The sequence below is a fragment of the Vipera ursinii genome (genome assembly GCF_947247035.1).
Source record: "Vipera ursinii genome assembly, chromosome: 1".
Taxonomy (NCBI): domain Eukaryota; kingdom Metazoa; phylum Chordata; class Lepidosauria; order Squamata; family Viperidae; genus Vipera; species Vipera ursinii.
The window spans coordinates 177,566,951-177,581,571 of NC_139512.1; the positions used below are offsets into that span (position 1 = coordinate 177,566,951).

Below are 14,621 nucleotides of genomic sequence, written 5' to 3' on the forward strand. Positions count from 1 at the left end.
GGAGGGGAGGGGAGAGTTGGGGAGGTTTGGGGAGAGGGGAGGGGAGGGGTTTTCTATTTAAAAATGTACTGAAAAACTTTTCAATTAAAAAAAATATTGACATAATTGGCCTATTTGACCCCTTTTTCAAACCACCAGTCCTCTCTGTCCAAAACGTGGACTTTGCTTTCTTCAAAAGAGTGGCCTTTGTCTTAAATGTAAATGGACTGCTGAATCTTGTCCTGGTGGGTTTGTTCTCCTGTGTTGTGCCATACATTTATGAAGTGGTTGTTTTGTTTCCCCAATGTACAGATCTGAACATGGCTCACTGCATTGTACTGCATATATCATATTGCTCAGTTTGTGTCTGGGTGTTTTATCCTTAGGGTGGACAAGCTTCTGCCTTAGTGTATTCTTGGGTTTGAAGTGTGCACTTATGTTGTGTTGACTGAAGATTCCCCACCATCCAGTCAAAGCTGAAGAAGCTTCTTGGATGAGAAGCAGAAGGTCTTCAAAGAGAAAAAAGAAAGTTCAGTTGCCTCGTGTAAAAGCACCTTTGGGACAATCATGACCTAGATGACTGAGAATCTCCATAGATACTCCTACATGCCTTCTTTATTCATTCATTCATTCATTCATTCATTCATTCATTCATTCATTCATTCAATTAATTTGCTGCCCATCTCCTTTCAAAGTGATTATGTTTTGCAACACTGAAAGCATTAAAATCATAAAAGATAAATATTTCTAAAACAATAAAAATGGAAATTATAATGAAAAATTTATGGAAAAGTTATACTCTATAAAATCTAAGTTCCTTGAGTCAGCTTTATCGAATGTATTGTGTTTGCTTAAATCAGTCTGTTTAAATCAGCTCTTAAGACTTTCATAATATTTCTGGCTTATTTTAATATGAAATTTCATTTTTAAATCAGGTTTGGCAAGAAAAAAGAGGATAAAGGTGTAAAAAGTGATCAGAAGGGAAACTCCAAGCAAAGTACACTCAAAGAAGTTGACCTAGAAAAGATGAAGGAGGAACGGGAAAGGTGAGCTCAGTGCTTGTGTGTTTGTCTACGTGTGAGTGTGTTTGTGTGTTCTTCTTCTTATTCGCTAGTCTTCAGTGGAAAGGAAAGCTGAGCACTGGCCAGCAAATGCTACGGTAGGTACTCAAGAATTTCTATGATTCTTAATGGGAAGATTGTTACAAAACAGCATCTGTGTGTAAAAGTTGTCAGTGCGTTTTGGGTAAACTGAGTTTAAAATGTACATGAGGATTACTTTCACTTTTAAAAATTGAATGTAGAAGAAATTGTTTACTTAGGACTATATTGGAAAAGTAATGTAGAAAAAGTCACAAATACCAGGTTATAATGTAAGTTGCACACAGAATCATACATTGAGAAATCGTACATCTAAAAAATAATATGTAATGATTGTCTATTCTATGTCAATAAATATGTGAAATAATTAAATAATATACAGGCCACATTTCCAATGATGTCTTGTCTATCATGCCTAGCTTGTGCCCTGTACTTGGTTTAGTTGGAAACACAAAAAAGCCTGACATCACTTGTTAAATTCAGCACTTGTTTTTTATTATTATTTATAAAATGTTTATAAAAATATACATTATGTTACACAAATGATAAAATTAGCTTTAACGTTTATCCAACCATGCCAATAATTGGTGGCCAGTCTATATGCTTAGCCAGCATTTGCATTGATGATACTGAAATCTATCGCTGGCAATTGTAAGGTACATGTCTTTCATTTTTATGGAAGCTCATGTTCATTGTTGGGATCCTGGCACATTACAGAGTATGCATCCCATCTGTTAAAGGACCACTGCCATTTGTTAAAATGTTGGCAGACTTCTGGGAATGATCCCGTCTGTTTCTAGGTTAATATTCCAATTGGACAGACATGGCGTAATTGTTGTTAATATTTCTTGTAGTGGTAAATTCTCTTTCAAAATAGAATATAATCCCCGGAGTGACAGTTAATTGGTAAGAACCTATTAAAAATACTCGGTTCCATGCCTTTATAATTCTGGTTTATCTTGTCTAATAATTATTCACCTTTTGACCTGGAATCATTTGAGACAGAAATGAGGAACAGCAGGTGTGCTTAGAAGCTAGCGAACCTACATGATATTTTTAACTCAAATATTTGATTTTTATTCTACAATTAAACAAGAAAAGAAATACCATTTTTCCCTGGATAGTTTTCTGTCATTTATTTCTCCTTTACAGAAAAAAAATGAATAACATGAATCCCAAAGGAGGGCTTAATTTATGCCATATAGACAAGGAGGTCATTCCTATTTTCTCTGTCAATTTTATATAACATATCAATGTGTCATCTCTCTGAACACAGTGTTGGTCAATGTTGCTTAGAAGAAGGCTTTTGTTTTACCAAGCATGTCACACAAGTAAGTTCCAGTGCATAACAACCTTTGGCTGCAGCTGCTAATATTTAATTTAATTTAATTTAATAACATTTATATACCGCCCTTCTCCCTGAGGACTCAGGGCGGTTCACAGGGCAGAATAAAATAGCCAATACAAACATTAAAAAGTGATTAAACAATTGCCCTAATTAAAAACAATAGAAGTACAGTTCTAAAAAACCCCGAGATAAAATTAAAAGAGCAAAAATAAAACAACCCCTCCGATCCCCATCAGGCTAGGCCAGCTTGTACAAACAAAAATGTCTTGAGATCGCGACGAAAGGAGCGAAGATCGGGCGCCATCCGGAGCTCTACCGGTAGCTGATTCCACAGCTCCGGAGCGCCCACAGAGAAGGATCTCCCCCTGGGGGCCACCAATCGACATTCTCTGATCGGTGGCACCCTGAGGAGGCCCTCTCTGTGGGAACGCACAGGGCGCAGGGAGCTTGATGCCGGCAGCAGATGTTCCCTAAGGTACTCCGGCCCCATGCCATGGAGGGCTTTAAACACCGTTACCAGTACCTTGAATCTCACCCGGAAGACAACTGGCAACCAATGCAGCTCACGGAGCAGAGGTGTAACGTGGGAGTATCGGGAGACTCCCAACACCACTCTCGCGGCTGCATTCTGTACCAGTTGGAGCTTCCGGGTGGTCCTCAAGGGCAGCCCCATGTAGAGAGCGTTGCAGTAGTCCAGACGAGAGGACACGAGCGCATGAGTGACCGTGCACAAATCATCCCGGCTAAGATAGGGCCGCAACTGGCGCACCAGGCGAACCTGGGCGAAGGCCCCCCTAGTCACAGCTCCTATGTGGTCTTCTAAGGTGAGCCGTGAATCTAGGAGGACTCCCAAGTTGCGAGCCCTATCTACGGGGGGTAATAGTTCACCCCCCATAGCCAGAGGTGGAATGTCCGAATAAACCCGGGATGAAGGTATGCAAAGCCACTCAGTCTTGTCGGGGTTGAGTTGAAGTCTGTTCCTCCCCATCCAGACCCGAACCGCCTCCAGGCAACGGGACATCACGTTGAGAGCTATATAAATATAGCTCCACTCTTTTACTAATAGTTTATTGAGTGAGACAAGTCCTCAGGAAAGGCAACAGAAATGCAGACCTTATCAATCATGATCACACCGGTAGAGTGCCTTGTGTCCCATTCAGATGATTCTTAAAGCCCTCCTACTTCACGCACACCAGAAATTAATTCCAATGATTTACCGCAGGGATATGATACTTGGTGCCTCCAGATGTTTTGAACTACTATCACAACACCTTGTTTTGACCATGCTGGCTAAAAGTAGAAATATCTGAAGAGAACACAGTTGCCTTTTCCTTGATTATAATGGCAATATTAGAGTGTCTGTTTATATGGTACCTTTGTGTTTAAAATGCATGTTTAGTCTGTATGGGGGAGGAGTGAGTTATCACTACAAAAATGTCATCCACATTGATTCTTCTTATTCTTAAAGTACTGTAAATTGTGTATATGTATCCACATTGCAGTCTGCGCATGCACATATTTTGGTTTTAGTTACTCCTTTTCTAAATAAACTTCTAGAAGGTTTTTTTCTTCAATTTTTCCAGTGTAAACATTCAAGTAACATTTCCCAACTTTAGATCATGTCTCCACTGTCATGTGATTAAAAACTATGTCTAACATGTAGCCTCCCTTGTAAGTCATGCCAGAGATGATGTGGGTTAGCTCGATGGTGGCCATGAATGGCAGATTGAAGTCCCCCAGAACCATAAGTCTGGAGAACAAAGACCATAAGCCTGGAGAACATCACTACCAACCTAACCAGATTTTAGCAGCTCTGGCAATTGCTCGGTGTGCAGCAGTTTCCCATCCCTTGGTGTTCAGCTTTTAATGGCTTGCTCCAGAATGGATATAAGACTCTAAAGACATTCATGTTGTGGAACACGTATTTTTTAGCATGCTTGAGGTAATTCATTTGCATGATGCTTCAGTTACCAAACTTTGAATATCCATGTGGGAGGTAGTTCAAGAGCTTAGTGTAATGAATGATACTGGCAAAAAAGAAATAATGTATTGCCAAGGTCTTGATAACATAGCAGCTGATTTTATGAAGAATAAAAACTAAAGCTAGCTTTCCTATGACATACTAGTGTAAAAAATGCACACCCAAAATGCTATCTAAGTTATCAAGATGAGTGAAACTTTAATGCTGTTGCTATTCTATTAACATAATGAGGGTTTACCCGGAGAGTAAGGCTGAATTTTATAACTCTGCTCCAAGATTCACTAATCCTGTAATGTATAAATTAGTTCAGGCCTGAGATTTTAATGGCAATCACCACCATGCAGTGAGCTTGTGCTGTAAATCTTGCTGCCAGTGACTTCACAAACTTCATACTTTATCTTACCTTCTGAACAGACTTAGAAATGATTTACAGGAATGAAGGCTCTGCACACTTAGTTGCACATTCCTCATTAGGGGAGATATTAATTTATTGTAAATCTTATTGTAAATCTTAACAATTGCAGTGTCTAGAAATAGCAGAAAAATGATATTGTGAGCCTGAGCCACTCATCTGGATTTTATAGATTTTAAATGCTTTCCTAATTACTGATATTGATAAAGGTTTGTTAGCTATCTACTATGAATTTTCCATATCTGCTAACATGATAGTTTGGTGGTGTTCCTATGTTTATACAGTGAAAGGTAGAAAAAGATTTTTCAATCAGAATAGAGCTGAAAGGGACTTTGGAGGTGTTCTAGTCTAGCCCCCTTCTCAAGCAAGAGACCCTTATAATAGTTATGAAAAAAGATCCTTATCCAAAGATCAGTGAGTTTCCACTGGCAGACAGCAACCAGGAAGAGGTGTGAGTCATAGAGTAGCAGGAAGTAGATTCTGCCAGTCAGACCCCACCAGTCAGGTCATGGTTCTTTTGACTTGCCATCAAAATTAAAGAATAGGGATTATTTTAACCCTTCATAACAACAAAGGGTATTTTAAATCAGTCCTAGGCTACTGTAACAAAGCTATAGAATCAGGACCACATGAAGTGTTAATATAACTTTATAATGCCTTGGTAAGACCACACTGCCTCCAGTTTTGGTCATCACAAAATAAAAAAATTGTTAAGACTCTAGAAAGAGTTCAGAGAAGAGCAACAAAGATGATTAGGGGACTGGAGGTTCAAACATACAAAGAATGATTGCAGGAATTGGGTATGGTATGACTAGTTTAATGAAAAGAAGGACGAGGGGGGGGGCATGATAGCAGTCTTCCAACATCTAAAGGACTGCCACAAAGAAGAGGGGAGTCAACCTATTTCCCAAAGCACCTGAAGGCAGGACAAGAAACTTGGATGCAAACTAATCAAGGAGAGAAGCAATCTAAAACTAAGGAGAAACTTCCTGACAGTTAGAACAATTAATCAGTGGAATAACCTGCCTCCAGAAGCTGTGAATGCTCCAACACTGGGAATTTTTAAGAAGAGACTGGACAGCCATTTGTCTGAAATGGTATAGGGTTTCCTGCTTGAGCAGGGGGTTGGACTGGATGACCTCCAAGGTTCCTTCCAACTCTGTTATTCTGTCTTTTTCCTTTTCTCCACACAATATATCTGAGGAGAGAGACTATATTTTCTTTCTGATTGGACTGCCTTTGTCGCTGTTTTGCCTGGCAAGAAAAGTGCCTCTTGGGGAAGTGCTCTTTCATTCAAGCCACAGAAGTTCTTTTGAAGCACAGTCAGGAAGGTTGCGCTGGGACTCAATTTGGATTCAAGTTCAGAAAGAGTTATATGATAAATTGTTTCTTACAAACTCTTGAACTCCTTAAGTGTGTCATAAACTTATAATGAAGGAAACATCTTTTCATGGAATGGCTAACAAACTAAGCAATGTCTTCAGACCTTTCCATGGGATGTTCTTAATATTTAGTAGCCACTTTTTAATCCAGTCATCTAAATACCAATAGATGCAAATATTACTGTGGAATAAATGTGTTCCAGAATAAGACTAGCCTTGCTATATTTGTTGTCCTTTTGTTCATCATATGTATGTGAGTTCTTTTCAACATGTTCTTTAGATATACACATTTCCATTGGTACAGCACTGCACTCCAAGTAGTCATTTTGCATATACAACTTATATATGCATGTTTAGTACATTAGTTATTGCTTTGACTAGAATTCAGTTTGTCTCCACTCTCCCTTGAGTGCTATCAACCTCATCCCTAACTTCAATAGCTGTTATGAGGATGTTTATAAACAGAACGTTATCTCCATTGTGGTTTACCTACTTGATGCTACTGATGTCTTGTTATTCCATTCTCGATCTTAGTATAGTCTAGAAATGTATGTGAGAAAGAGTGTGTCTCCCTGGATAGATTATTTGTTTATTACATTTGTGTGCCACTACAGTCAAGTCCAATTCGCAATGGTTTACAAGCTATATTAAAACTGATTTAAATATTCACAATAAGCTTATTACAAACATACAGTCAATAAACCATGGCATAATCAAACATAATAGAACAACACATAGATAATCATGTTGAATCATTATGTTATACTGATGGCTCATTCTAGAATGTAAATGATTTATCAACAGCTTGGTTTTAAAAAAAATTTCTAGATGCATCCAAAGAAAGGGCCAGTCTGATTTCCACCATAAGATTGCTCCAAAGGATAAAGCAGTTACTGAAAAACAGCAATTTTTGGCTTCAATCCCCTCCCTCCCCTTTACTTCCTAGGGAGCTATTAACTGTTCCTTCCAATATGACCATATAAGTTGGGCTGATTCCAGTTGAAATAAGTGTTCTGGGAATAAGTAGGTGCCAAGCCATAAAGGACTTTATAGGTCAAAGCCAACACTTTAAATTGTACTCAGAAGCTAGTGCAAGGCCTGAGACATAAGTGTGATATGATCCCAACAATAGGTGCCAGTTAGTATTCTGGCTTAATTGTAGCTCCTGAATGTTTTTTAAAAGCAGCCCTGTGTAGCAGCATTGTGTAATCTAACCAGGTAGTAATGAGAAAGTGAATTACTATTGCCGGGGTGTTTTGCATTAAGTAAAACCACAACTGGCACAGAAGACAAGGCTGTACAAAGGAGCCCCTAGGCACAGCACACACACTCCCATGTTGCCTTACTAGGAGCCATGAGTTCAGAAGAATCCTCCAGTCACAGATCTATATGGGCAATCCCCCCACTGGCACCTGTGATAGACAGGCAGTATTTCTGTCTTTTAAGGCTTCAACTGAGCAACCCTTCATCAAAATTAAATATTTTAAAAGAAATAAATTAGGATGCCTTTCTTAAAATTAGAATTCTTTAAATGTTAGGCACTGTTTTACAAATCCCATGTTTGATTTCAGAGTCAGAGTGCTCAGAACCTGCAGATCTGCTTTGGAGCTCTTCTAGTTTCTAAATAAAAGATTACAGTGACCTTCTTGAGGAGAACATATGCTGAAATCCTTCCTTCTCAAAATTTTTATCCCGATTTAATTATTTTTTACGAGTAAGGTGATGAATGCTCAAAATACTCCTTCCTTCTATTTTCCCCACAACAATCCTGTGAGATGGGTTGGGCTGAGAGAGAGTGGTTGGCCCACAGTCAGTCAGCTGGCTTTCATGCCAAAGGTGGGACTAGAACTCAGAATCTCCTGGCTTCTTGCCTGGTGCCTTAACCACTAAACCAAACTGGCTCTTTTATGAAAACGGAAAGAGCTCACTGTATTAATGGACATGCTATTGTCTTACAGAAATTAGGCTTATATACAGAAAATTAAAAAAGCAAAATCTAAAGCTAATCCTTGTTTTCTGTAGCTGTATATCTGAAGAAATGAATGTTAGTCTTGGGGGTCTAATAAATTATTTCAAGTTTGTGGTTTCCTTGAATTCCACAAAGCCTTGCAAAGCTCAAGAGTTATCCTGCATTGTCTTTTCAGCCCTGAGCATTGCCGCATGCTAATACGCTTTAAATCAATATGTATCTGTTTGATATTTGAGAAAATGAACTTTAATATTGCAGCTGTGGATACTTGGCATAAGCTAAATTCAGATCCATTTTGAAAAAAACATGGAGTAACTGAGAAATCTAATTTTAATTTACTAATGTTTACAGTGATTTATTGTATTCCTCCCCTCCTCCCAAAAATGTGATATGAAAATTAATATTAGTGCATGAGACACTCTACAAGGGTGGGTTCCTTTCTGAAAACTTTTTAGACCTGCAAACTATCTGTTCAATCTGGTTTGCTCAGCCCCATGTTCTATCCTGGGCAGTACAGGATGCAAAGTTTAATAAAACCCCATTTAATGAGATTCCTTGCCCCTGTAGTCAGATTAAATCCCAAAACCTTAGTACAGGTATTTCTTTACTATCCTTTTTATGAGAACTTAGGCCCTGGTTTGCCTATACCACCCTCTGGTAGAGATCAGGTTTTCAGTGAGGGAGAGCTGGTTTAAGCCTGCTATTACAAACAGAGTTGCCAAGGTTTTATCATCAGCTATTGTCATAAGCAGCCTCAAGATGTCATAAACGTGGAATGATATCACTAGTAAGTCCTTTTGTCCTAATTTTATTTTTATTTTATTGATATTGTTTTATTTTCTCTTATTTCTTCTCTGTTGTTTTCCTCTTATACTTGTAAATTTTAACTAGCAAGTCTATCTGGTGTTTTCATTGCTCTTATTGTATTTAGGGCTGCTGTTATGTGCTTTTTTTATTGTAGCTTGTATTTCCCTGGACATTGACAATAAAAAAAATGCATGGAAGATACAACAAAAACAAATTCTTGTGTGGCTAATTTTCAAAGAATGTTACCCCATTTAAAAACAGAAGGAACATGAAAACCTGTGCCTTTATTCTCTAGATTGAGACAATCAAGGCCATAATCCATAGAGCCAGTTTGCTTTAGTGGTTAAGGTAGATTAGAAACCAGGAGATTGTGAGTTCTAGTCCTGCCTTAGGCAAGAAAGCCACTGGGTGATTTTAGGCCAGTCACACTGTCTCAGCCAAACCCAACTCATACAGGGTTGCTTTGGCAAAAATAGAAGGAAGATGGAGTATTAGATATGTTCTCTGTCTTGAATTACTTATAGAGTAATAAAGGCAAAATAAAAAAAAATCTAAAAAAAGTTGCATGTATTTATGGAGTAAGTCAGAACTACCATATGGCTGAAACAGAACAAATAATCCTACATTATTATAAGAGTGAAATATTGTCATTATTTAATTCATAATGTTACCATCAGAATAATATTCTCTATCTTGCACTCCCGCATATTTTGCTTCATATCTGGTAAGGGTTAATTCCTTCCATTTCCTGAATATTCCTGACTTAGCAGCACTCGGTACTGTGGTTTAGACAAAATAAAGTGTTGGATGAGATCCCAGTTTTAATAGTTCCAATTTATTATAACCATTGAACCCTGATCAGATCACAGCTTGGATGAGGTCCCAGTTTTTTAAATGTCCCAATTTACTCCTGTCTCAGAACTCTGATAAGAATACATATTTGATTGAGGCACTGGCATTTTTTAATCCAGTTAATTACTTTTAGATACTTATTAGATCATAGGATAGTTATGATATGTGCAGTTTGGGCGGGGGATGCTAGACAGGACTGTCAAGTCAAGGTCATAGTTTTATTTTATGCTGACTACTTAACATGTCAAGTGTCCAGTTTCCAAAATGAAAGCAGTAAAAGTTACCAATAGGATAGATTATATGCATAGAATTTGTTTGCAATAATTCTCATTCACCCTGTTATAATTCTGTGGCCATACATGCCAGAATGCATCCACGTTCCTAATTCCAGCTAAATACATACATTCCATCATTTGCAAAACTACCACAACTTCAAATACTGCTTAGTCAAATATTTAAATTGAAGACATTTTTTCTTGTACTTAAACCACTTTTGTGCTGATGTATTTCATTGCAGATGTTTGACTTTTCATCCCTTACTTGTCACACTGGACATCTTTTCAAAGTAAATGATGATTTGTAGTAATTAGAGACTGGAAAACAATAGGGCATCCGGTAAGATTCAAGAGCTCTAAATCACTCAGTTTGTTGGCATCCTTTTCCAACAAAAAAGGAAAAAAAAAGCTTTGGAAAAGAGGGAGTGAAACCATGCTGTGAAATTAATTTATAATAAACCTTTTGTGCTATTATATATAAGACAATTGTACTTTTAAACTTCTTGGGAGGGTCTCTTTTTCCAACATTTCTCCAACCACATAGAATTAGTTCACTACAGACCTTCTTTACTGTATACTTTAGATGGTGATGAAAATATTTTTTTTCCTAGTCAGATGGAGGGGATGGTGGGGTCAAGTAACGGTACCCAGCAGAGTAGGTGTACTGCAGATCCCATCAAAACATAATGGACATCAGTTTGCGGGACCTAGAAAGGATACCAACTCTTTTGCAATTCCTGTCCTCTGGAATTATCCCTTCTCAGAGATTTTAATGTCTCCCCATCCTTACATCATTCAGGAAATCACTGAAGACCTGGTTATTTTCAGGGGCCTTGGAACAGGGTGATTGTGAGTCCCATTTTGTTTTGCTTTGTGTTAGTATTTTTGCTGCTCCAGTTAGTTGTATATCTAACTATCTCTCTACTAAGCACCCAGAATTACTTAGGAATTGGGCAGTATACAAAATAAAAACTTGCACATTTTAAATTAAAAAATGCTTTTGATAATTTACCTTGCTCATCATTCCTTTGATAATGCTTAGGAATGTTGCTGTCCTGATTATTTTTGGAAGAGCATAATTCCACCAATTTGCTGAAAGAACCATAAACCTTGCTCTATCTTACCCTATCTGACTTCTCAGCCATATGCAGTGTATATTTCCTCCTCCAGGTTTCCATTAATATCTGCCAAAGAATTTTAAAATGTCTTTCATAAATTGTGAAAAATGTTTTGTTTCCTTGACATTGTGAAAATAGCCAGTTACATATTAAATGATGTTGGTAGTTAGTCCTGAATTGCTTGGTGAGCCCCCCAAAAAAGGATGTCAACTACAAAGCTCTTTTCTTTTTCTTTTTTTTCTTTTTTTTCTTTTTGCATCAGGGCTGACAGATGTGTGTAAGGATACTATGTGTATGATATGGAGAAGACAAATTCAAACTTAAACTAGAGAGGGTTCATCTGATGAGGACTGATACTGAACATATACTTATATGAAATATATGATGATATTGCTTACAATTAGGAGTCATGTTATTACAAGGGGAAAATTCTGTTATGATTATGATCTCCTTATGATTATGAAACAGGAAACCATGGTACCCTGTAGGTCCCAGCATAATTTCATTTCCTGCCAGGGTTTATCAAGTCAATGTCAGAATCTTATAGGTCTCTTTCTAGGTGTCTGAGTGTGAGCCTATCTGTTTCCTTCTCAATTCTTTATCTCATTCCTTTAACCAGTCCCTCTGCTTATTTCTAATGATCCAATATATTTGTCTTCCAGTTACTCCTTAAACACTTTCATAACAGCCCTATCTGTGACTGACTTGGAGATAAAATAAATTGTTCTGAATTACAGAACATACCGTATATACTTGAATATAAGCCGACTCGAATATAAGCCGAGACCCCTAATTTTACCCCCCAAAAATGGAAAAAGTTGGTGACTCGAGTATAAGCCGAGGCTGGGAAATGCAGCAGCTCACCTTATGCTCCTCTCCAGAGATCTTCCCTCAGCAGCGGCCGGCAAAGTAGCTTGCACGCGAAACAAGCCCGGCAGAGGAGCCGGAGCGGCGAGCAGAGGCGCCCGGCCCAGATCCTGCAAGGCCCGGCCGAGACGCGCCCCCAGCAGCGGAGCTGCTCCGGCTCCTCTGCCGGGCTTGTTTTGCATGTGAGCTACTTTGCCTGATGCTGAGAAGACCCGCTTGGGCACTCGGGTTGTTGTCAGTCTCCGCAGGCCCTTCTCGTTTCCAGGAACGTCAAGCGCGCTTGGCTCTCCACCCCCACGGCAGGGCAGGGCAGGGCAGAGACTTGCTCGCCCTTCTGACGGCCCTGAAGAGAAACGAAGGGCTTGCAAACTCCCCGCGAGAAGCTGGGCGAAGCGCGCGGCTGGGCGAGTGTGTGCCTGCGCGCGTATTTACGAAAGAAATGCTCCGGGAGTTCTTTTTTCTCCGCCCCCTTGGGGGGAACTCTAGTGACTGCTGTAGCCGCGCTTCTCTTCTCGGCTCCGAAAATAGGGATTTCTACTCTCTCTCTCTCTCTCTCTCCCCTCCCCACCCCGCATTCTCCTGCCTCTTCGATTGCGACAATAAAAGGGCGAAGGGTGCGCTGGTTTCTTCCTCCTTCCTCCCCCCCTCCCCTCCCCTCCCCGATTGTCAGGTGAGGCAGCTGGAGGTCTGGCCGGGAGATTGTAGCCGTTTTGAAACGCCGCGTCTTGAAACGCCCGATCAGCTGATTTTCGGGTGGAAGAGCCGCGGCTTGAATCTGTTTGCATCTGCCTGAATTAGACCGAAACGGCCTGAATTTGACCAGAGTTGCTTTGTAATGGCTGGAGGAACTGCAGAGGAGGTCTTGCCGGGAGATGTGGCCGTTTTGAAACGCCGCGGCTTGAAACGCCCGATCAGCTGATTTTCGGGGCGGAAAGAGCCACGGCTTGAATCTGCTTGTACTTGTTTGAACTTAACCAGAAACGGCTCGTAATGGCTGGAGGAACTGCGGAGGGAGTGAATGCTCCAGCCTGGAATATTTGGAAAGGCTGGGGGAACCGGATGAACTGCAGCTTAAGCGACTGTTGCCGGAGGAGCCATGGCTTGAAACGCCCCAGTTTTGGGGCAGCGTTTGCTTGTTCCCTCCCTCCCTCCCTCCCCTTTCCCTCCTCTCTAAATCCTTCCTTCCTTCCTCCCTCCCTCCCTCCCTCCCTCCCCTTTCCCTCCTCTCTAAATCCTTCCTTCCTTCCTTCCTTCCTTCCTTCCTTCCTTCCTTCCTTCCTTCCTTCCTTCCTTCCTTCCTTCCTTCCTTCCCCAGCCCTAATCCGGAAAGTGGAAGGAAAGAAGAGTAAAGGCTGGGCGGAGGAGGAGGGGAAGTTTAAAAAGGGGGCGGCGTTCCCTTTAAAAAGCCGCCCGCCACGCCGCGCTCCCTCGCAGCACTCGCGGCGGCTGGCTTCTTGGCTCCCGGTCTCCCCCAGGCTTCCCGGCTGTGACTGGCGAGCGAGCCTCCCGAGCTCCGGCAGCCGTGACATCAGCAGAAGCGGAGCAAGCAAAAGCGAAGGGGGAAGGAAGTTCACCAGCAGCACCTCGAGCCCGCTCCGAGCGCTGGCGGACGCGGAGCCGAAAGAGAAGCAGCATCTCTGCGCGCCCGGGCTGCTGGGGTGAAGTGGCAGCCGCCGCACCAACCAGCCGAGGAGACTCTCGCTTCCCCCCACCCCCCACCCCCCACCCTCCCTACATCCCGAGCCTTCCAGATCTTCGCCTGCCTACTCGCGAGCAGGCATGTTTTCCAGCCAATCCGGGCCTGGGAGCAGGGCGCCGGCGGCACGTCCACTTTCCCCGCACTCTCCGTTCAGACGGCGCCCTTTGAGCCTGGAGTGATGCGGACGTCGGAAAAGGGCGGCGGGCGAAAGCAGCGAAGCGGGATCGCCGCGTGCCCCCCACTCCTCCTCCTCTTCTTCTTCTTCCTCCTCCTGGTCGGCTTGACACCCCCATTTCGGCTGCTTCGCAAACTGCTTCCTCCACCCCACCCCACCCCACCTCACCCCTCCCCGCAAAAGATGCCGGGGTCGACAGCGTTTTTTCTACCCGGAACAAGCAAACACGCAGGCAACCCTGCACTATTCAGCTCAGTGAAGTCACGCTTGAAACGGCTTGAAACGCCCAATCAGCTGATTTTCGGGGCGGAAAGCGTGCGGTGTTGTTGTGTTTTTTTTCTCCCCCCGAAAGTGAACGGCAGCTTTCCGTACTAGTGTATTGGCATGTCAAGACACCAGCACAAAGACCAAGGTACAAGCAGCTCTCCTTCAGTCATTATTGAAACATTTGATCAGCCCAACTTCTTCTTCTTATTATTATTATTATTAAATCTGTTTTTTAACCAAGCGTGACTTCACTGAGCTGAATAGTGCAGGGTTGCCTGCATGTTTGCTTGTTCCGGGTAGAAAAAACGCTGTCGACCCCGGCATCTTTTGCGGGGAGGGGTGAGGTGGGGTGGGGTGGGGTGGAGAAAGCAGTTTGCGAAGCAGCCGAAA

At 41.5% G+C, this 14,621-nt stretch overlaps 1 protein-coding gene across 4 annotated transcripts in view; it reads left to right on the forward strand.

Moving 5' to 3' along the window:
- Positions 1–14,621, forward strand: part of PARD3B (par-3 family cell polarity regulator beta) — a 574,309-nt gene that overhangs the window by 390,892 nt on the left and 168,796 nt on the right. For all 4 annotated transcript variants that reach the window (XM_083371323.1, XM_083371326.1, XM_083371324.1 and 1 more), the window contains one exon: positions 915–1,025. In XM_083371323.1, coding sequence (XP_083227449.1) covers positions 915–1,025 — 111 coding nt within the window. The remainder of the gene's footprint in view (positions 1–914; positions 1,026–14,621) is intronic.